At 44.3% G+C, this 23,767-nt stretch overlaps 1 protein-coding gene across 3 annotated transcripts in view; it reads right to left on the bottom strand.

Moving 5' to 3' along the window:
- Positions 1-6,970: 6,970 nt before the first annotated feature.
- Positions 6,971-23,767, bottom strand: part of CYYR1 (cysteine and tyrosine rich 1) — a 60,243-nt gene continuing 43,446 nt past the window's right edge. For all 3 annotated transcript variants that reach the window (XM_065065708.1, XM_065065717.1, XM_021299683.2), the window contains exons 3-4: positions 13,579-13,736; positions 6,971-9,653 (exon numbers count right to left, since the gene is read on the bottom strand). In XM_065065708.1, coding sequence (XP_064921780.1) covers positions 9,520-9,653; positions 13,579-13,736 — 292 coding nt within the window. In that variant the 3' untranslated portion in view covers positions 6,971-9,519. The remainder of the gene's footprint in view (positions 9,654-13,578; positions 13,737-23,767) is intronic.

A 23,767-nucleotide genomic window follows, 5' to 3' on the forward strand; every position in this document is an offset into this window, starting at 1 on the left:
AGGTGTGCTACAATGGGTGACAATCACACTTCCATGTCACCACACAGACCCATCCTGAAGTCTAGCCAGCACATTTCAATGAATGAGGCTAGCAAGACACTTTAACTGTCGACCTTGTATTCAATATTTCCCTGGGAAAAACTGAATATTTTGTCATGCCTGATTACATTTAGAAGTTCAAGTCTTCCCTCAGACCCCAACTAGATGTTGAGTAATTTTCTTTCTGAATTACACAGAGACCAGCAAATCATACATAACGGAAACCATTAAAAAAAAAAAAACAAACAAGAAAAAAAAGAAGCTATTTTCTGATGGCATTGTCTCTAATAAATAGAGACTGTGAAAAGGTATTATGCTCAGTATCAATTATTCATATTTCCAACAAGTAACTGACACATCCTCAAGTTACAACTTCCATCCACACTGGCTATAAAATACCATTTTCACTGTGATTGGAATGGCTGTTACTGGCTGCCAATTAAAATATATATCATGTACCAGGCAATAGAAGCTGACAACTCCAGGAAGAAATAACACTTGACAGCCACTTGGGGAATATATAGGCAAGAGAAGACTGAAAATTGCTGAAGATCTTTATCTACAGCTTCTTACTTTTAAACACTGACCTCCACGGTATGAAGAACAGAAAGATTTATCTGCACTTGGAAATTTCCTTTACCTCCTGTTGTTTTGCTTCCATTTCATAACCAGAAGAAATGAAATATTTCTAAATTGGATTGCATTATGCATATTTTAAGGAAGTAGCAAGGAAGTCACTCTCACTGTCCAGCATGAGCAATTCCCCTCAGCAGAAATCCTTGGCTGTCATTTTCTAGCCCTTGCACCCAGGGTGGACTGGAGCTAATTACCTGAAGTGAGGAAGTCTTCAGGTGAAGCCCAGGGAAGATTTATCATTTCGTTTGTTTAGCCCTTAGTTCCAGTGGAATTTGCCTTTCATAGCAATATATCATTCATACAGGAAGGAGGCCTTTTTTTTTCAGAAGCTGGGAAGTCAAACAAAATATTCTCAACTCTTGGAGAGGAACCCAGATATGGACAACTTATGCAAAGTAGCTATACCATCTCAAAAATTAACAGTCTAGAGATTGCAGAGTTGGCCATATAATTACCTAGCAGCTCCCAAGGCTGGATGCAGATGCTCAGAGCTGTGCCTGTTCCCTCCATCCGTGCTGTCACTGGGGTCCAGAGCTACTGCCAGAGGTCAGCCTGAACTCTATTTATTTTTGGGGCAGGGAAGAAGCAAATGGCAAAAATTTAATTGCAAAGATCAGAATTACCAGCTCACCGAATTGACATAAAATGAGTGAGAGTATCTGGTTGAAGATCTCACTTTGCTTAATCCAACTTTATCATGCAAGTCTTATGTGAGGGTCACGGGGAATGGGGCACCAGGTGAAGCACACACTTTGCTCTGTCTAGATCAGAATTATTCTTCCGTCACAGACAGAACCGATCACTGTTGTCCTGCTTCATTTATGAAAACTCACCAGCTACCCTCACTGTCATGATCAAAATAAGTCTATTATCCATGGATGGAGAGGTGCTTTAAAACTTCAGTGAACCTTGAGCTCCAACTAGTGGGATGCTTTGTTTCCCCTCACTTCCCACAACAAAGATCTGAATCATTCCCTTTTATTATCCTAACTGGTGTCAGATCACTGTCCATGCATACCACTGAGCAGATAAGGACTAAAAAAGAAATTCTCTGCACTCATCAGCTAGAGAAAGAACATATGTTGGGCTCCTGATCTTTGTTGTTGTTGTTGTTAAATGACTATGTGGAAAGCATAAGAACATCAGGATGCTACAAACATCAATAAACTTACATGTTAATGTTGTGACTCTTCCCAGGCTTCTTGATTATCAGGTCAATCTTACCTTTCTGCAGGACTTCAACCATTCAGACATACAGCATCCCCTCTCTGCACCACATCACTAGTCACAGCTTGTTCTCAATCTCACTCACTGAAGCTGACCAGAAATTATAATCAGCAATAAACACCAGCAACCAGAAGGATTTTAATGATTTTTATTTTTTTTCAATGAAATTAAGTATGGGCTCTTGCCAAGCTGACTTACTGCTGTGTCCCCTATTTGTTTTGGACTCATGTCTGGGGAGAGGGAGCCCTCCCCAGCAGGGAAGGATGACTAAGTGCCCTAGTTTGATTGTATCACACAGTGAGAGCTACTGGAAGCTCTGTTTTACCCTACCAGTCTCTCAGATGTCTCAGGGACCATTTATACCTCGCTATAGACTCTTGTAGATTATGAAGATGGATATACAGCAAAAGCACGACAAGGGCTGTGGCAGACCTCTTAAACATAGGTCCACAGTTTGTCTCTAAGGAGCCCACATCTATCACCCAGCTGGTGGTTAATCTCCAAGTTCATCACTATGTGCACACACATGAATCAGCTGATTTTCCAATCCTGAATCAGATGGCTGATGCCTCACAATCCACCTCAGAGGAAGAGCACCACCAAATGAGGAAGAGCAATGCAGCACATACTTTTTTTTTTTTTTGTTCCTAATCTCAAGAATTTGCCTGATGAGATCTCAGCTGAGGCCCAGCAGCAGAGACTGCACTACCACAGCACTTCCGTGATGAATGCACACAAGAGCTCTGCCTTGTTTTTTAAACACAGAAATAATGATGATGGTAATTGACAAGGGCAGTCTCAGCTGATTTAACAAATTCTTATTGTGTGAGGTAGCAGGTACAGAAGCAACCTTGTCTCCTAGCTGTCAATAAATGGCAGGTACCCTGGTATCCCTTTATGCCTTGGCAAGTAATCAGCCACCCTAAGCCCATTATCATAACAAAGCAGCTCACTGCTATGATAATCATGAAACTCAAACAAGGGCCAGGCACAAGTATATAGATTTTTTCCACATGCATGTTCTGCATATCCTGCCATACAATCCATACAATCTGTAGTTGTTATTGTTCACATTCCACGGTATAATGAAAGAGTTTAAAGCCCACTACATGGGTTCACTGGATGCTGGGCCACAGATTAAGCACAGCCTGGTCATCATCAATAACAAGACCAAGGGACCGGAGATATCTAAAAATTAAGCCAGGAAGTGTATTATACTTCAACAAAAAGGGTTAAAAGAATTTCCCAGTTGAGTGGTTGTTCATAAAGGTCTGGATGCAAAGCAAGTGGCTATAGGTACCAAAATCACAAGGCAGCCCCAGGGAACGTTTGGGCTTTGCAGTTGCACACGTGCGCATAGCTCACCCTCCCCTCCTGCTAATGGTGCTCTGAGCAAAGGAAAACAGAAAAGAGACAAACTATCAGCTCGATCACTGGCAACACACAGGGAAAAAGACGTTCCTCAGAGCTGAGCTAAACCAGAAAGCAGGTGCGGGCACAACTTCTTTTTCCATTTCCCTTTCCTCTTTATAAGCTTACTGACCACATTTGGATTTTTGTAAACAGAGAGAGAGAAAGAATGGAGTTCCATCACAAGCAAAGCTTGGGCTGAGAGTGATCTCAGGATAGCTGCCGAACAGCTGCTCTCCGTCCCCTGCAGAGGAGGTGACGCTGACAAGCAGCGTAGGGATGACTCTTGCAGAGCTCAACCCCCAGCAGTGGTGACGCAGGGGGGCAGGAAAAGGGTTTGCTTGGAAGATGTTTTCCTGTGATCGACGCTCTTCGGAAAACCTCTTTGGCAAGCAGCAGTGAAATAAGGATGCAGCCCTGAGGGATCTTGAGGGAGCATGTAAAATAAGGGCAATGAGATGAGTCACCGGTAAATATGCTGTGATATAAAAAAGACAGTGCAATTTGGATAAACTGGCAAAAGGCCGTACCAGTCTCCACACTAGTTCCTGTAATGGAGGACTTCCCATGAATGCAACATGGGAACTAACAAGAGAAAGTTGGGAATTGCTTAGTGGCCATGAAAAAAAAGGTTCTGCCCATGTTCTTCAAAACAAACATATCATAGATGTGTTGTGAAGGCTAAGGACCAAGATAGGCAGCCTGACATTCGTGCAAGAAAGGAGAACCGCCATGAAGCCTTCTTCCTGGCAGGTGGGTGAGCAGAGGGCTCAGGTGAAGACTCAGGCCTGGGGACAACCAGCATCATCCAGTTCCCCCTTGAGCTTCCTTCCTGCAGGCTTCAGCTGTTTAAAATCAGCTGCTTGCGCTGGCAGCAGGCCAGCTCGCCTCTGTGAAGGAACCAGCTCCATATGCTATGTTGGCAAAAAAACCCCCACACTTTCTTCAGAAACACCTAAGTCTTTGGCTTTCCTTTTGTTTCTGTTGGCTTTAGACCATTCTTAGTCACCACTGTGATAGCAATGGCGTCTCAACGCTGCCCTTTTCTAGTTTCAACTAAGGATGCAAAGTACTTATGGTGCATAGCTTAACAAAAATAATTAACATTTTCTACTTGCACTGCTGTGTGAATATTAACCATCTAATCTTCACAGCACACCAGACAAATGTTTCTGCTCTAGTTATTGCCTCAGCACCTTGACATCCATGATCCCTTAGTCAGAGCTCCCTGGATCCTTCTCTAGGCTGTTCTCCCAACTCCTGAGCAGCTCTTCAGCATGCTCCATGCTCGCCTTTTCCTTGTCTTACCAGCAACAGCACCAGCGAACCATCCCTGTAGGTCATGCAAAATCAGACAGCCTTGAGCATTTTGGTTTTCCCCTGTAAAGTAAGGGACCACCGCTCCTCCTTTCTGTAGTTCTCTGTTTGTCCATCTCTTTTGGCTGCAAACCAAAACCATGGCAGGAGGGGTGTTTTCAGAACGGGTGCACTGCAATCCAGGTTCGGACCGGGGATCTGCTTTCTGGATCTCAGACATTACTGCAATCTAAAAACCAGTACTAGAATGGCTGTACACATTAGAAAATACTAATAGGGACCACTTGACAATAGGTCCTGGTTGTTATTTTCCCAAGGTGTTTTGTCCAAGCACTGGCATTTTTGTGAAACTGAAGAAATATATTCAGTGTCCCTTAATTCTTCTACCTCAGGGTGTTACATAGTATTACTGTGTGGTGTTCAATGCCTGTTGCATTTTATTCCAAGGTGACTAAAATAATTATTTTTCTAGTTACTAAAGCATTTGGAGAGCTTCCAGGATGAAAGTGAATACAGAAATGCCAAACATTTACTATTCTAATAGATAGCCATCAGTGCTTTATGAACTATCCCACTACATCCAAAAAATATCATTGTGGTTTCACAAAGAGTCTTGAGAACATTTGCTTTAAATTGAAGGCTCTATTTCTGCTATACCAAGAACATTGTTAATATCGATCCAGGTGCTCTATGGAGCAATCTAATCTTTTCATTGTGACACTATTGAAAATCTGGTCTAGTACACTGGCAAAATGGCATCATTCAAAGTTACCAACATTAAAAAAGCAAATCGTTACATTTTTCATTAATTAAAAAAGGCTTATAATAGCATTAACGATCCTTGCATCAGAGATCCTTGCATCATTTAGGTAATGGCAGCCTAGCGCATTAACTTCCCTTGGCTTTGCCTTGGCCTTTTAACTCCTCCGACTGATTATTACCTAATTTGTAAAGTCTCCCAAATGGGTCATTAGCTCTTAAATATATTTCTCCTGCTGTTTGGTGTATACCCGAGAAACAGTAGGCTGTCAGAGAGATAACTCGTTTGGAAGTAGCTCCTTCTGGGGGAAAAAAAAGTTAAAGAAATGCCAGATGAAATTAAGTTTGCGAAATGAATCATAGCTCGAAATATCCCCGATACACGATTAACTAAGACATCACACAGAAATGCTTTTTTTCCACAAAAGAGGACTGGCATCAGAGCATCTGCAAGCTGATGTGCCCCTGCAAGCACCTGCAACTCCTGCTGCTCCTGACCTGTAACAGCCCTAGTGCAACCAGGCAGTCAGCTAATGTGCTAAACTAGGAAACCCAGCAGAAAGGCTTACAGGACCAGCTCCTGTGCTCTCACCTTCCCACTCTGCCTCCCCAGCTCAGCCCTGAAATCATGAGCCAAAGGCAGAGCAACCTCAGACCACAAGAAAATCAGTAGCATTTGGTCCAAGAATATGAACTGCACAGGGCAACGCTACATTCACCAACCAAATTAGTGATAACGTCCACTGCCAAGCCAGAAAAGCAAAAGATCATACAGCCTTTACCAGCCACAGATTACATTTTCGTATTTTTTCTCTTACTTTACAGTATGATGTAGGGCATGAGACTGAAATAAGCCAGTGTGACTAAGTAAAAACTCTTTGTACTAACCCACTCATCTGCAAGCTATTCATGGGAAACAGAATAAATGACTGTTGGCCGGCAGCATCTGCACTGCAGGAACTTTGAATATGGAGGTGTTGAACCAATTACATGTTTCCCCACAAAGAAAATAACAATTAAGGTATAACAACACTTAAACTTTTTCAACTAAATTCGACTAATAAAACTTTAGTACTAGCGAATGCTCCCATTTGTTTATGCAGCAACCTTTGTTCTATTCTTTTACTTCTACAGGTCTTTTTGACTCTCTGCTCCTCTTTGGCTCTCTCGGTTCGCTCATTTATTTTCAATGCTATTATCACCTCTTTCTGAAAAGAGGCTACTCTCTACTAATTTTACCTGGTTTGCTGGAAGGGCCACAGCTTCATGTCCTATGCCTTTTGCAAGGACAAGAGATGTGGTGTCCTTTGGGATAAAAATTACTGTCTGCTATGGCCCAATATACATGGATCTGCAGAACATTAATTAACATACCAAAACAACATCCTCACCAGTGTTTTCATAGCAAACAAATAGCTTTCTCTCACTATGAAATTCTCAATTTGCTATTTCCACAATTTTCCCCTGGAATAAGCTGCATATACTTTGTAGGTACTTTGGTCACTATGACCTTTATGCAGTTATCATCAGAGGCAACATGCAATCACAAAGCTGAAATACAGACGACTCTGTGATCAAAGACTTTTGTTTTCCAGAAATGCCTTTTTATTTAAGAAATCTTCTTTATAACTTGTTCTGACAAATGTCACAGCTGGAGAAATTCTTCCTCTAAGGGAAGCTTTACGATCTATAGGATAGTTTTCTTCCTCTGTGTTTTTCAGGAGGCTGGATTCATCAAATACAAACTGCACTTTGATTTGTGTGTCTGCATGTTCAGCACAAAGAAATGAAATACAAGAATGGGAAAAATGACAATCCTCTTTATCTATAGGTAACTTTTTGGCATAGAAATATCATCCGCTGTCATCAACTGAAAAGTGCTGAGGTACTAGCATAGAATGATGTAGAAGGAACAGGATTTCCCACAGAGCAAACTCTGCTTATTCTGGTTTTGTACTGGCCACCACGTTGTCAAGCACGTCAGTACCCCAGCAGATGGTTTTGAGAAGGGACTGCCAAATCACTGCATGCAGAAGGACGCCCTTCAGGGGAGGATTTCAGCTGAGGAACATCTCACTCTTGAGAGGTCATGGTACCAGCTGAAACATCGCAGGGCATAGCCCAGAGCCAAAGTAATTGTAAAGATAACATGTTCAGGACAGAAATGAGAATACAATTTCTTCAGAGTAGACTTTATGGAATCAGCAGCAAGCAAATCCTGTGATGCAGCTCAGTTTTCCTCTGACTGGGTTACAAATGCCTGGGTGGAGCTAACGGGCCTGTGACTTCAGGCTCAGTTTGGCCAAGGGCCACAACACACATCTTCTGAACTTATAGCGGCAACAAGTGAGGCCATTTGCACTTTCAAGTGCGGTTTCAAGGGGACAAGCTTAGTCAGCCTGGAAAGGACAAATACAATTACAAAATGTGAGCAAGAACAGTCAGAGGTCTTGTTTACAAGAAAGCCTCTGAATAACTCGTGTGCTCAAAGGTGAAAGGTTGCTTGAGTTCTTCCCTGAATCAGGACTGAATGCCAAAAAACAGCAGACTTTGGGAGTGTTGAGAGGTGGACAGTTGACTTCATGGGGATGTGGCAGCACCTTTTGCTTTTTTATTCATTAATCCACTGAAAAACCTAAACAGAAGATGAGGCCTACACTGGAAAACATTTCAATGTGATCTGATCTCTGGGAATCAGCATTAACCTGCAGCCTCTCCCTCTGAAATGAACCTGATGCCAAGGCTGTCCTGTGCTGCATTTTTGTTACCTGCTGCCGTTTTTGCTGTAGCATTCTTAAACTGTCCAGCCACCCAACTGAAACTAAGGGCGTTCAGCACTTTTAAATCTCCAAAGAGAAACACTGTCTTTGTGGTTCGCATATAAAACTGAGAAAAAAACCAGTCTCACCATTGAAGGATGATGCTTTAGGTCATGCAATACTCTATTCTGTAGTCAAACAGTGGCTGCTGAATTAGTTAGCCTCATACATATCCGGAACATTTTAAATCATAAAGGTCTATACTTCACAGAGTAGAGATTAAACAATTTTGAACACTACGCGTGACAAATGCAAAAAGTATTATTTGGTGACTTACAGTTTTAAAATTGCCAAAGACAACATTCAAAAGCAACCTGATGTTCACAGTCTTCATGCTCGTCTCTTTGGTTAGGCTAAATATCATTATTCCGGGTAAACAATAAGTTGTGTTTTGTTTGTTTGTTTAGTCTTTACACAATCCAACTGAAGACAAATCTATTATGTTTTAACATTTGGTTTATATTTCTTCTCTCATTTGTGAGTTTTCCCAATTTAGTACTTTTTTTAAAAAATCCAAGTATCGTTTGCTGATAAAAAAGGCATTGTAGCATATTTCCAACATACATAGTATTTAAGTCCAGGTAAATCAGCTATAAATTAGTGTATTTCACATATACAGATCCTCTTTATGTTTACATTTTAAGCCACAAACTAGTCTCAAACTGTTTAAATGTAGGCACTTCAAACAACCTGCACTTTGCCAAAAACAATATCCGTAATTTTTGGGTTATTGAACAACTCTGACAGCACTTCTCTTTGTAATATGCTTGTCAGACCAACATGCACAGCTGATCATTGGCTATTATCAGCCTGAAGTAGAAATTGAAAACAGCTTCAGTCTTCCTTGTTCCTCCTTCTTCCCCTCATTTCAAGGAAAGCCGTAACACATTCTTGAAGACAACAATTCTAGTTTTTCCCCAGAATAAAGCCTCAGCAGCTGCCTCTTGTGCTTTCAAAACAGCTTCTCGAACCATTTGCACCACTGGCACATTCTTACATGGGAAGACCCCCACTCCCAGGTGCTGTAACAGGCTGCAGCTGGAGCGAAGCACCAACACTAAGCGTTGCCCATCAGGCACTGAGTTACAGAATTGTTTCTTTGGTCACGCGCTGTTTAATCCTGAAACGTGATGATCTGGAGCAGACAGGATTTTTCTTCATCCTGAGCCATGGCAACCTTCCCAGGTTATTTCAACACCTGGCCACATGTGTTGATGCAGACCCCTTCCTGTTTGTCCCTGAGCTGATAATATTTGTCCCAACGGTGCTGGCTGTTTCAACAAGCAGTTAATATCTGTGTGAAGCCATGTAATTATTTCCCTGAATATCCAGGGTATGGAGGGGGCGGGGGATACTGTATTGAAGTCTGTGGGGTTGGAGTATAAGGTGGAGGTAGGTCAGCTGGGTACTCCATTTCGTATTCGTAACTGTATGGTGGTGGAGCCACTGAAATGGGAGAAAAAAGAAGACAAAGTTAAAACCCTTTTTTTTCAGACGCAGGGCCCCAGGTATTTGCTAGTTGACATTCAGACTTCCACACAACAGATGTAAAGTCTCCTGGCAATGCGCTCGCTTTTTTTTCAGACTGTTATAATACAATCACTTTATGTCAACGCAAGTCCTTGCTTCTTGCCCTTTCCTTCACTGCTTAGCCATGTGCCCACCGACATGTTGTGCTGGGAGCCGCGTTTGAGTGGCCATATGGCATATGATACCAGGGTGATGTGTCAGAGCTAAACTTTTTCAGGGGAGGAAGACTGGGATTTTATCAGATCCATTCCCTTCCACCTCCTTCAGCAGCAACACGGATTTATGTTGTCCAAAATGACGGGGTAGCCAGGGCTTTCCCTGATCTTCACAGACCTCTCATACACCCTCTGTGTCCCCAGGAGATGTGTGACATGCCACACCATGCCAAACACTGAAGCATCAGAGCCCCAAGGCCAAATGCTGAACATCTTCCCAGGATGTTCCCAGGGCTCAGACTGAGGAAGAACAGAGTTTTTGCCTTGTTCGCTCCCCTGGAGACATTTGAGGAAAGCCCAGTGTTTGTAAACTGGGTCAGGCATTTAGGAAACATCAAAAGTATGCACAAACATCTGAAAACATTTTCTCAGCTATTTCCACTAACCTTAGAGAAGAAGTGATCAAAAAGACAGTAAATGCTGCAGAACGATGGCATGGTAGGAACTGAAGGCTCCATATCAAGACCCCATTAGAGTAGTCTCTACAAATTTTAAGGTCCAGAGTCTGCTCATGTCTCTCTTCATGTCATGGATGCTTTCCTATCCCTCCCCCAGATGTCCCAAGCAGACTGGCAGTGGAATAGAGAGGAAACAGAAACCTCAAATACTTGTGATGGGGGTTGGGGAAGAGAATCTATATGGGAATGTAGCGGAAGAATGGCGAGGAGGATCATTGTAAACAGGCTCAAGCAACTGCAGCTGGGGTGTAGAACACACACATACATCACACTAATTGTTTTACTGACCTTCTGTGCTTGACAAGTAGAACCTCTGTGCTAGGTAACATAGGCTTGTGAGAAACTCTAAGACACCTTATCATTATGTCTGAGATTCCTGCTTTGTTGTGAGAAAGAGCAAAAGGCTGCGCCTGCTTGAAGCCTTGAAATACAGGCAAATGCAGCAGGCCCAGTGATCTTCTACCAGGGCTGAATTCTGCAGCGCCTGCATCTCCGCTTGTCTCACCTCTGCCCAGGAGGTTAGGTGCTGCTTCGGAGATCCCCCAGTAGAGAAACCCAAATAAATTTGCTCTTTGCAAAAGCATTCGTGGCCTCTGGCTCTTCTTGCAACATGTCTGCATTGGTTCACACAGAGTCAAATCCCAGTGTGCCATGAAAAGCACTTCCTGCTCTCTGAACACCCAGCTGCTGCTGTGGCTGAGGCCAAAGGAAGGGCAGCCCTGAGCTCACTGTTCCTGTCCAAAACAGGTAATGGTGGGGGGAGAGCTGGTCACAAACCCTGCAGACAAAGCCCGGTCAATTGTTACTCCAGAAGCGTCCATGACAGCAGAGAACACAGAAGTAATTTCAGAACCTCCCCAACCTCCAGAAAAATGCTGCTGCTGGGAGGCAGAACAGCTCAAATTGATGTTTGCGGGAACGGGGAGTGTGCAGTCAAACTGCCTGGAGCTGGAGAGAGAGGGGTGAGTCATTGCAGGAGCAGACATGGGGAGGAAGAGGCTACAGCCCCCAAGTCTTCATTTTGCTTTTGTTTTCACAGCCTGCAGTGACTATTAGATTCTGAAGCAGCTCTTCAGCAATTCATGGTTGAGAATACTGCAGTTTGCTTTCATTACTCATCTCTCTATGCAAAACAATGTTGCAATGATAAGGATGATTATAGATGGTTTTAGTTTAACTGGAAAGTAGGAGCATGAGGGAGAAAACATACTCAGAGCAGTGAATGTGTTAAAGGAACAGATAATAAATATTGCACAGCTTGCCTATAAGTGTACATAATGCACTCGTGGTTTGCTGCAACGTTTTAAACAGGAAGGAATACAAAGCCAGGGAACCTCTAAGAGTGGGATGCAGCCACTTCATCCATGAACACCATTGCCCTTTATTACAGAGAACTCTCAAGTTATCTGAAGACAATTGTTCCTGTATTTGTAATTAAGTATCACTGAAGCAGAGATGTAGCTGCATTGCATAAAAACTGTTATGATACTTCCAGGGTCAGCTTTGCTCTTCAACAACGTGGTCACTTTCATGTGGTGGGAGCCCAGACAAGTAAGCCTTGCAGACCCCAGCTGGCTCCATACAGATCCACCTTCAGGGCTCCTGTACCCCAGGGTGATTGGTGGGCTATGAAGATGACTAGGGGTCTAGAGCACCTTTCCTATGAGGAGAGACTGAGAAAGCTGGGTCTGTTCAGCGTGGAGAAGAGAAGGCTGAGAGGGAATCTCACCAATGTTTATAAATATCTCAAGAGTGGGTGTCAAGAGGATGGGACCAGACTCCTTTCAGTGGTGCCCAATAATAGGATGAGGGGCAACGAGCACAGACTGAAGCACAGGAGGTTCCATCTGAATATGAGGAGAAACTTCTTCACAGGGAGGGTGCCAGAGCACTGGCCCAGGCTGCCCAGAGAGGCTGTGGAGTCTCCTTCTCTGGAGACATTCAAGACTCACCTGGACACACTCCTGTGTGATCTCCTCTGGGTGAACCCGCTTTAGCAGGTGGGTTAGACTAGATGATCTCCAGAGGTTCCTTCCAATCCCAACTATTCTGTGATTCTGTGACAAGTGTGGTACAGGGAGTGCCTCTGCACATAGATAGCTCAGGTACAGCCTGAGGTACCAGTTCCCACTCACTGTGGACATAACTCCACTGCAGCAGACCCATCAGGGGTCCCTACTGTCCCCTGGGATGCCCCAGAGCCTGTGACAGCTTATAAGCTCAGTGCCAGATCTGACTTAGGCTCTGTGCCTCCCCTGCTGCTGCCCTGCACCTAAAAAACATTACACCAAAACAATGTAAACCTACAGACAGGCCTGTATTGAACAGGTTCAACACTAAGCCAGAGCTAACAAGCACTGCCAGATCTCAGCTGACTTTGACCTAGGCACAACAGACATCTCTGCACCATTCCTGTCAGTCCAGGCATGGTGCCAGGCAGATGCAGAGAGCTAGCTCGGGTCCGGTGGTGCGTGTCAGCCAGTGGTCCCTTCTGGGGCACACAGCAGCGAACACACTGCAGAGATGCCTCTGTGTCTTTGTAGGAGTCATCGGGGATCCTGCAGCACCCAGCAGTGCCTGTGAGCTCCAGATGAGCACCAGTAAGCTTGGGCTGCATTAGACTCCACATGGCACCACTCGAAACCTTTGCACTACAATTCACAGACCTTATTGTCCAGGTTTTCCCCTCGATGTGGTATGCCGGGTCCCCATTGTATTGGACAATGAAAAGGAGCTGACTGCACACGAACGAGAGCAAATACAAGAACCAGAACACAAAAGAAGAACAACTGATCTGCTGCCAGACAGCCTCTGGCGCAGGGAGAAGGTCTGTCCTGCACAATGCAGCATCGCCCCGAGCGAGGTCTCAACGAGCTGCGGTGGGCACCACCAGTCATACAGCTGTGTGTGTGTGGCACCCAGCCAGACCTCATTAGCCCACCGAGCAGCTGAATCAATTATCCCAGGCAGACTGCTGCACTGACGAACGCCGCGCATGTTGAGCTGCCTTGCGCTTCTCAGCAGGGAGTTGTGCTGATCCCCTCCGGACTGAGAAGAGCTGCCTGCTCTATCCACATCCCCCATTCACTGCGGAGCCATCACAGTCCAAAGATACACCCCTCCCATGACTGCAGGCACCCTTGCAGGGGTGTCATTTTGCTTGCTTACCTGGGTACGTGCTGATAGTGTTGATGTGCGTAGTTCGGATGACCCCTACTCGAGTCCCACGGTTGTTCTTCATGCACATGCAGATACAGATGGCAATCCCAGCAATCACTCCCATTATAAACACTATACCGAAAACAATTCCAGCTATCGCTGTGCCTCTGCAAGGGGAATGAAAACATGAAGTCAATCTCAGCCAAATAATATTTACAAAACAAAACCCTTTTCTCAGGAGTGGCTCCCATTTAAGCAAAAAAGTGCACGTGGATTACTGAAAATGCTGCAAATTTTGATCCATCAAGGCATCTGAACAGAAGAAATGAAAGATCTCTGAGACCAAAATGAGAAACTCTTTCAAAGTTGCCTTTGCAATCATGCCAGTTCACACTGTTGATTTGCCCTATGTTAAATCCTCCCATTCCAGGGCCTTTAGAATTTAACAGTTTTTAAATATTACCAAGAATAATATATTCCTGTTCCCCTCGTCACACAAGATTTTTTTTTTTCCCTAAAGGCACTGGTATGACTTTCTTTTCTAAAGAAAGACTAAGTTATCCCCAGTAATATATTCCAGAAGCATCCCGAAGCGCCTGCATGCTGTGCTTCCACAGGAATGGTTTTGTCATTGTTTTATCTTAGGTCAAAAAGTCCTTCTGCTGTGCTTCTGAGCCCACAGATTAAGGAGAGCCTCCTCTTCTTGAGGATGAGCAGCAAGAAGCAAAGCAAATGCCCACTCTTTCACACATCTGCTGCTGCAGCCAGCACAAGTATTTGAGGCTTAAACGATTTCTTTTCAAACGGCCCAGAGGAAAGAATTTAGCTCGGCCTCTGAAGTAATGAATCAAACTTTCCTTGAAATCCTATAGAGAAAGGAAAGGAAGCCTTATTACCCTGACACACAGGAAAAAAAAAACAACCTTACCAAGAGGCACTGAAGAGCTCCCAATAATATTGAGGGCAAAATCAGCCTTTTTGATGAACCCTAGCTCATTCAAGTTTGCTGTCAGGCATTGGCAGTGCAGCATATGTTATATGAAAGATGGTATTTATAGCCTGCCCTTTCATGAAAAAAACTCAGTGACTTGCCAGAAATATTCTTACTCTGTGTATTTCTTCATCTTCCAGAAAAAATTTCAAGTAGCAACCTTGCTGGCGACTTTTCTACTGGACATTTTAATCAACCCAAACTGATAGTCTGTCAACAAGAATAAGCTTCACTAGGAATTATTGCAATGCGGAAAATAAAACAGGCACTGCAATACTACAAAGACAAATATGAAAAGGTATCTAAAACATAGTTTGGCTTTCCCATACAGGCATGGGAATAAGCAGGAGGCCTGGTTTTCAAAATGCTATTAGTATCCTGGCTTCCAAAGTGCCAGCAAGAGTCAGGATGGACTCAATACTTGAAAAATCAGACCTTCTATTTAGGAACCTAAACATGAATCTAAGAGCTTGTTTTTAGACCCCAACTATTCAGCAGCTTGGTCAAGATTTGCAGTACAATTACAGAATTATATAGCATAAGTAAACAGAGACAATTTGCTGTCTTACTAAAATACACTGCCAGGGAGCTAAATTGCTGTCTGCTGTTACGCAGCAATGAGTGAAGAGTGGGCAGGGAGAGTAAACCTATTAATATTTTGCAAAATATATAAAGGCCTAATTTATGAAACCTTAACTCATGGCAGCAAGCACCTGGCCATAAAGCCAGTAACTCTAAACACTGATGCAATCAAGTGCTTCAGTATTAACCACCATGAGTAACTGAGAAACAACCTCCCCACCCTGCTGCGTTCCCAATAGTTTGGATCTAAAAAAAAGATAGTCTGATGCTCTTGGAAGATGTGACCAAGAGACGCCCAGTTTCGCCATTTTGCTCTCTCTGGGAACATTATCACTACCTTGAGAGAAACTACCGTATGGGAAAACAGTTTGATTTAGCAGACACTTTGACACAATACTCTCTTCATTCCAGAAAGTTTCCTTATAATACCACAATTAAAAAATCAGGCATAACATACCCCAAATATAAACAACAATGAACTGTTACTGCTTTTGCTCCATCCATTTAGTGGATGAATTGTTGTGCCCTTCGCTGGGAGCACTGCATCGCAGAGTCATGGGGAACTCCGTTTCGCTGAAATAATCCCTCTCCGAGGTGGAAGAAGCAGGACCAGCCGCTGCTGACCGCTGGCCTCGGGTCCAGCATTGCATTTCTGCTTTGTACACGGCCCACTGCTGCCCAGCTCCTGCATCCCAGGTACGCTCTGCCTGGCTGATCAGCTTAAATCTCAGAAACCACAAGAGTTTCCTGTACTTCTAACCAGCTGCACCCTGAGGAACACCCACCCTCCATCCTAGAGGCTGACAGAAGTGGGTAACACACAGCACATGTTACTTTCCCAGTGCTAAATTACAAGTTCTTTTATTTAAAAAGCCCATTTCAAACACAGTTTAAATAGTGTTTGTCTCAGCTGTCTCCAAAGTCATTGGTTCCAGAAGTGGGCAGTCAGACGCCATTTGGTCATCTGCCCTGAGTGATGGGTTGCACTCTTCATGCACCAGTGCCTGCCAGACACCCCAGCCTCACACCCAAAGCCCATCTTCCCCTTCTGCATGAACAGGAACTGCTCCAAAGCAACACCCCTCCACTAATTTAAGTGTTGATTCTGTGATATCTGGCCTATGAAGGAAGACGGTTTGTTCACAAGGAAAAAAGATGACAAAAGGCCTGATACCATCTTCAAGAGCAGTTTCAATCTTTCATCAGGTATTAAGCAGATCCTTACACACCTGTCAGCCTGCTTTGGGTGACAGAGCTGAGATCTGAGGACTTACCTGCAGTCCTATAGTTTTACCTAGTGACCCTTTGGAGGTGTTGGCTGATTGGCACTGTCTTACCTCTGCAAAGAAACAGCAGCAGGACCATACACAGCTATAAAAAGCCCCTCTGCATCTGTTTGCATCTGAAATTCAAAAAGAGCTGACCTCGACTGGCGAAACTTCCAAGTTGGAAAAGGCCTCTCACTTTAAACACAACTGTACTAGAAAGCAAAAACCACTTCAGCCAGACTAGGTCAGCAAGCAAAATAACAAATATCTACTAAAGCGCTCATTTGCTGGTCCCCACCATAGCTCCTGCTGCTATAGCCATGAACCAGAAGCAAAAATGGTCACCAAAAAAAAATATTCACCAACTTTAGTTTTGCTGACAAAATTGGTAAGTGCAAGCAAGGACAAAAAGCGGTTTAAATAGCTACACCCACCGCTGCTCATGGATTCAGGTTTTCACACTGCAGTGATAAATTTAGGCCACCTATGGATGGTTACACAAAGAAAGCCTGAGATATGGAGCAAAAGATGTAGGTCATTCTTTAAATCCAGTTGCAGTCTGACCGAATACCAGCAGAAAAGCGCTTGCTGGCCTCAGTGGGCTTCAGACCAGACCCAGTGATACGTATGTTAAACTGTTCCAGGAATCAAGTGTTTGAGTTGAAAAGGATCTGTTTGAGAGGACTTCAGGAGATGCATCTTGCCAAATATATATAACAGGACATATGTAATGTTATACCACTCTCTGACGGTGAGTTAAAGCTTAAACCCATCCAATTCAGAGACCTGTAGCCCCTGCCACTCACAACAGCTCCGAGTAAAACGAGGAGTGCTCTGCCTCTGAACATCGAGCTGCACGTCCTCAGCACCAAATCCCGGCAGGGCGACAGTCATGCAGTAGCTGTTCTGGGCACACAGCACAAAAATAAATACTTGTTCTTTTTGTGGAAAGCTTGTGGTATGACTAGAACTTACAAAGAAAAACAAGCATGTACTTTTTTGTAAAATATGGCAGAGTTTCTCTTTGTGCTACTATGGAATTTCTGAAAATAAATATCCGGTAAGTAGATATCCCTTATTTTATATTAAAAAAAAAATATGCTTGCTTTCTCTCTCTCTCACTGATATTTTAGACTTCTGTATAGAGACACAGAAGGATAGAGTGATTTTTCATGCTATTGCCATTGTAGAGCTGCTCAAGGGAAAATACCTAAGAGAAAAAGGGTACTGTAAAGCAAAAGAAGACCTAGAAACCACACAGCAGAGTCACATAGCAACTAGGAAGTCTGAAATAAAGGTAAAATTTTGAAATGGAACAATTGAAAGGAAAACACGATGCAAAGTCCTCTACAGAAGCAAAGCCAATGAAGAGACAAAGACTGCCAGAGAAAAGCAATGCACAGAAAAGTAAAGATGGAGAAAAGTAATTTTAAAGCTGCGGAAATGTCAAGAGACATTGCCAGGGACAAAATCAGATATTCAAAGAAGCAGCTTTCCACCTGCTTTTAGCAACATTCCCCTGGAAAGAATATAAATCCCATTCACAGCTTAACATTTCTGGCCCAGCAGCGGCCTGTGCAGGGCATCAGGTCCTTTGCTGGGTGGCACTGAGGCCTTGGTGATACTGGAGCCAGGCAGGGCTCTAATTGCTCTTTAAGCTGGCACAGCTGAGGTGCCCAGAGTCAGAGGAATTGTCCTTTGGGAAACTGGTAACTTGGGTGTTTTACACGAGTGGCAGAGGCGCCACCAGCGGTTGCTCCAGCCTGTGATGGCTAGGGTTGAGATGACTGGAGAAAAGGAGAGAGACTGAAGAGCAGCCCTGCTCCTTCGGGTCTTAATGAGTGGGAACGGACTTCATTCAGAGCCTCTTCCCCTTCCAGAAGGTTACTAATTTGGGATTTAGGCAAGTAAAATGGATGTCAAATTTGCTAAAGACAAATATGGCCTCCGCAGTCATTTCCACTTCAGAGTCACTGGATTTCAGAGGCCTAAAAATCTTCTGGTTCAATAGGTCAGCCTTTCCTGGAGGAAGAATGATTACTGAATAGGCACCAATTTTTAAATGCATTGCCAAAATTTGGGAGCCAGGTATATATATGACCTTCATGGCTCTGTGGCAGGGACTTTGTAGTCTGTTTGCCTTTGTTTTTCCTTCTTGGGATCTGTCCTAACTTCCCATGTGGTATGGTGAGATGCATAAAACTTTGCCAGGGAGCCTGATTTATTAGTACAAAACTGCAAAGAAAAGAAAAAAACCTTTCAGTCAGCTTTTCCAGAAAGCCCACATAAAGTGATGCAAACTGTCTTAATCCCACCACCACCAAGACAGTCCCTCCTGAGTCTGCCGCCTCTGCCCCTGCTTCCAACCCAGGGATCCCATGTCCAGTGAAGTGCACGTCCCAAAAACTCCCTGCACTACTGTGGCTGAGGGATGCTGTGCAGCATGTCCCCCTGCCCTCCTCCTGCCTCTGAGGTGTCCTCAGCACAGGGACACACATGGGTCTGGCTCCAGGGAAGGGTCAGGGCAAACCAGGCGATGCAGAGGGGAAGAGATGCTCACCAGCCTGGCCTCGCTGCACCAGAGACCTCCAGCCACGTCCTTGCATCCCAGTGCTGCTTCGACCTCTCCCCAAAACTCTCCTACTGAGGCATGGGTTGCCCTCCTCCCCTCACGTTTGTACTCATGCCTCCAGACCTGCACCTACTCAGTGTGCTGAGAAAGCCCCAGCTCCTGGTGGCCTTCTCCTCCAAGGATGCTATGGGGACAGTTTCCATTTGCAAGTCCCCACCTGGCAGCACTCCTTGTCCCCTGGGTGCCTGGGAGGGAGTGGGTGCTGCCTGGCACTCTGCTGGCTCACCCCACACCCCCAGCTTTTCAGCTTTGGGTCTTGTGACCCTCACACTCCTGCCCATTTTGTTGTCCTTTACAAGCAGATGGTTTCTCTTGATTCCCGTTTTCCTCCCTGGAACACCTTTAGAGGCTTTCTTTGACTGGAGAAGCTACTAGGGGCATGTAGCCAAAAAGATACCTCCAGAAAACCGCAAGAGAGAAAACTTTCTCTCCTGACCTCCTTCAGCGTTTGGCAGCTCAGCAACTTTGTGACCCAGAGAGGTTGGTTTGTTTCTTAAATGTATCACCCAGTCGACTTCTCTGCAAACCTGCTCAGCCTCATCCTGAGCTCATGCAAATTTTAGCATCCACAGCTTCATGGCAAACAGCTCCCCAGCTTAGTTACGTATCACAGAATCACAGAATGTTAGGGACTGGACCTTGAAAGATCATCTAGTCCAATCCCCCTGAAGCAGTGAATCTGAAGAACTGTGTCCTCTGGCAGGTCATGTCAGCCCAGAACCCATCAATTCATGTGGGAGTTTGGATTGTTTTTCCCTGTACACATCACATAGCATTTACAGGCCCAGGATCTCCTGCCTGGACCCATGTTCTCCATTGAGGACAGAAGCGAAAGCTCTAGCACAGGGGAACTGCAGCCGCCGGTTTTTCCAAAACCCAGCTCACTCCGTAACGCTGTTATCAATTTAGAAACTATCATTGCAGAAGCCGCAGAGCTCCGCACCAGAGAGGCATTTATATTGGCATAAAGGTCTTTTCATCCTGTAATAGCTCACATTAGCAATTTTACAGAAATTTGACCGAGTATGGCAAGAAGTCATTAAGAGCATGTGAAGATCAGTATTCCCACTCTGCCTTCGCTATATTTCATTACCATATTAGTGCAAGAAAGACGTGCCGCTCATAGTCTTCACTCTGCTCAGCTGATCTCTTCCACCTCATCATCTTTCCTCATTTCCAGTACTTTTTTAGTTCTCCAATTAATTTATTGCCAAGTCTCTGTATCTATGATTTGCTGGCTCTGCATCTCTGGAATAATATTAAGAAGAAAGCACGCAATGCATTTTGGAATACTACTCCTAATACTAATAAACACCCTTTAATTTTTTCCCCTTTCAGGCATTCAAAAAGAAGCTGATAAGCGATTTTTTAAAACTCATTCTCTGAGATAAAATAAAATTTAAAAAAATCAATGGTCTTTGATCTTCTGATCCAGCCACTGACATTTTGAAAAATGTGCTCTTTGGACTCTCAATCAGACTTGATGTTACTTGGAGGGAAGGGGTGTTGGGCTATTTATGTAATTTGATTGGCAAACCCTGGGTTACTTGGACCATCAGCAGAAGTGCAGCGGGCTTGTGCCCCATTTTCTCCTGCCACTGCCAAGGCAGGCAGACTCATTCTGGGGCATTCGCTCCTCTCTACAGTTGTCCTTTTATTTTCATAAGGACAAAAACACACAGCAAGTGATCCACTAAGAGACTGGCATTGCCATCCCAGGGCATTTGGGCTTGACAGCTGGGGTACCCCATGGCAAAAGCTGATGGAGGAGTGACTGAATTAGCCGGAGTACCCCATGGTTGAACCAGCAGCCCTCTCACCACAGAGTTTTACAGTCCTGGAATGCAGAAATCAGGGTAGTGTTAACCGAAAAGCCATCCAACTAGGGAATCAGTTAAACAGTCAGCTAGCTGCTGCCTCCTGGTTTAAATTAAATAATTGGTTTACAGAGTGGCAACTCAAATGGACCAGGCTTGACTTTGAGGTTTTACTTGGCAAGTTGCACTTAGACAAAATTCCTACTAGTACTTCCTTTAAATACATGATTTACTACAGGGAGGATGGAGATGATTCTGTTTCTGTAAACAAATCCCGCCTGCCTGTTGGAACTGGGTACCGACTGTACTTCGACAGTACTTCCCTCCTTTTGCTCCTACTTGGTTGTATTCAAGGTGAACTGTTAATGTTTAATTTCTTCCAAATAGTTTCCTCTGTGCCGTTCCCTCTCTACCTTGTTATGTTTGAAAGGCTATCAACTCAAGCACCAAAATATCCTGAGTAGCAGATGTACAATGAAAAGGTAGTGAGTAATCATCCCAGTTCATGACCTCCCTCTTCTCAGCTCCTTGAGGACAGTTCATCACTTTTAGACTCCTCCATGTTGTTAAGCTACATAATCTTGCAAAGAGTTAAAGGATCATATGTTCTGTATTTTGGTATTGCCAGTGCCTGAGCAATAGGGTATCTTCTACAGCTTATTCAAATGCTGCTGAGCCACTGAAGCATAACTGTAGCACGCTTGCAAAACCAGAGAGAAAATCATATAAACTGCAAACCAAAAGGATACATAATTACAGCTTGTTCTGGTTTGAGCTATCATTGGACAGACTTTTTAGACAATTTGCCTTTTGAGAAATATGTAGACGTTTTATGCTTACTTCCTTTATGCCAAACCATATGCTTTTCTCCCCAGCACACTGCTGGAAATGCTGCTTGGCCAGCAGTGCTGCAAAGTGTTTCAAATAAGCAACACTGGGAAGGCCAATGGAGCTGCTACAGTAGAGAAAGTGGGTTCTTCCTCTAGCTGGATCCCAAACTGCTTGTGTGCAACAGGCCTGAGATCCTCCTGTTGCCCCAGACAGAGGGGGTGGAGGGAGGGGTGGCACGGCATCCACCCTGCTTCAGACTCAGTGCAGGTCTGCCTCAGAAACTCAGTTTTATGAAGAGAGAATGATGCAGGATATACAGCCGGGAGGTGCGTGCTGCAGTATAGCGAGCACAATACGCAATGCACAGTGGTGTTATTAACTGATCAGGGCTAAGCAGATACATTTTGATCAGTCCCGTCCTGTCCAGCATTTTCATCAGACTAATACATGCTAAAGCAGATGCTGGTTCCGAAACACTAAGTCAGAAATACAGAACTAACTGAGGAGGAGGAAGTGGGTAAGTGGAAGCTTTTGTTTGACCTTTTATGTGAAGGAATTCTGATTAAGATATTGCAAGGTTTCCAGTTACCACTTTTCAACCTTGTGCTCTCCTGCTGCTTCTCTGTCCTTGTTTTGCAGCACCTCCTCTCACCCCACCTTTCCCCCTCAGACATCCTGTCCTGTTCCCTGCAGCCATGACCTTCCCTTGCTCTGTAATGTGCTTCACATGCTTCTCTGGAAAGGAAACAGAAGTCATAATGCAATTTCCACTTTCCAAAACGTTCCTCATTGTGCTCATGAATCCAAAGCCCAACACAACATTGACTTAAACAGAAAATCACGGCACAATTGTACCTCATATAGCCTTCACTTTAACTCGGAGATTTTTATCCTTTTTTATGCCTGTATTTTGCATTGCTGGATGAGTCTGCAATTTAAAATGCTTCCTGAATCAACAGCAACAGGAGAGGCCGAAATTCCTGCCCAGCTTCCAGCCCTTTGAGTATCAAAGCGTGCAAGGTAAGGACGATGTGGTGGGCTTCCAAGAATACCACAAAATTAGTAACCCCCAGTAATAGTTCACTTTTGGCAGTTGCGTTACTGGGTATAAACACTTGGGAGAATCCCAGAAATATTACGTTTCTGGTAATTGTTAACATACTCTTTCTGATAGTCATTTTATTTATATCAATTTCTGCAAATGCTTAACTTTGCATGCTTCATCAGCTCAGTGCGGGAGAATCCCACAGTCTCCCTCCTGGGAAACTCTCGCTGTAGGAGCCTGACTTACTATTCCGACTTCTGGACATCTTGCTTGTCAGATCCTGAAATCTCTGAGCAGCAGACAGTCAAACCTGCCTAGTTTTACCCAGGCATGCATCTAGAGTGTATTTTTACCCAGCCTGAAGCTAAGCCTATAAAGTCACGGTTGCCAGAAAGGTTGATAGTTAGGCATCTCTTTGCATGCCTGCTTCGCACGTGTAATAAACCCCAAACCCAGCTGTGTGTGATGTGATTTTGATGTGCCAGGTAAGATCCTGCACAGGGCTAACTGTGTTTTGGTCAGCGAAACAAGGGAGCAGGCGCTATGGGAAAGGGCTCAGAGACAGAGCTCTTAACTCTTGCTCTGTGAGGCAGAGGAGAACCAAGGCGGGATGAAGGAGATCCACAGATTAATTTTAAAAGAGAAATAACAGTGATAGCTGTAATTAAAAGTGACAGTTCCTCATGATTTCCAAGGCAATGTGCTAAACAGAGAAACAAACGCTAGATATGGAAACCAAAGGAGAGCGCTGCCACACTCCAGGATGTCTTCCGTGACTTCTCTTTATTTTCTTGTGCTGGCCTTGATTTCTGTCTTCATAGTTTCACGCCACTTTGCCCATTCCAGTCAACTTCACTTGCAAAGCTGTGCACAGTGAAGGCTGGTCCTTACTGTATTTATTAATGATTTTCTACGCATAAGACTGTCGCCTTCTCAGCAGCCTTGTGCGTGCCACCTAACCGCTGCCCAGAGCGCTGCGGCACAACCTGCAGGTGCTGGATGAGCTAATCAATAACCATCCTCTGCTGCCAC

This window comes from Columba livia, chromosome 1, assembly GCF_036013475.1.
Source record: "Columba livia isolate bColLiv1 breed racing homer chromosome 1, bColLiv1.pat.W.v2, whole genome shotgun sequence".
NCBI lineage: Eukaryota > Metazoa > Chordata > Aves > Columbiformes > Columbidae > Columba > Columba livia.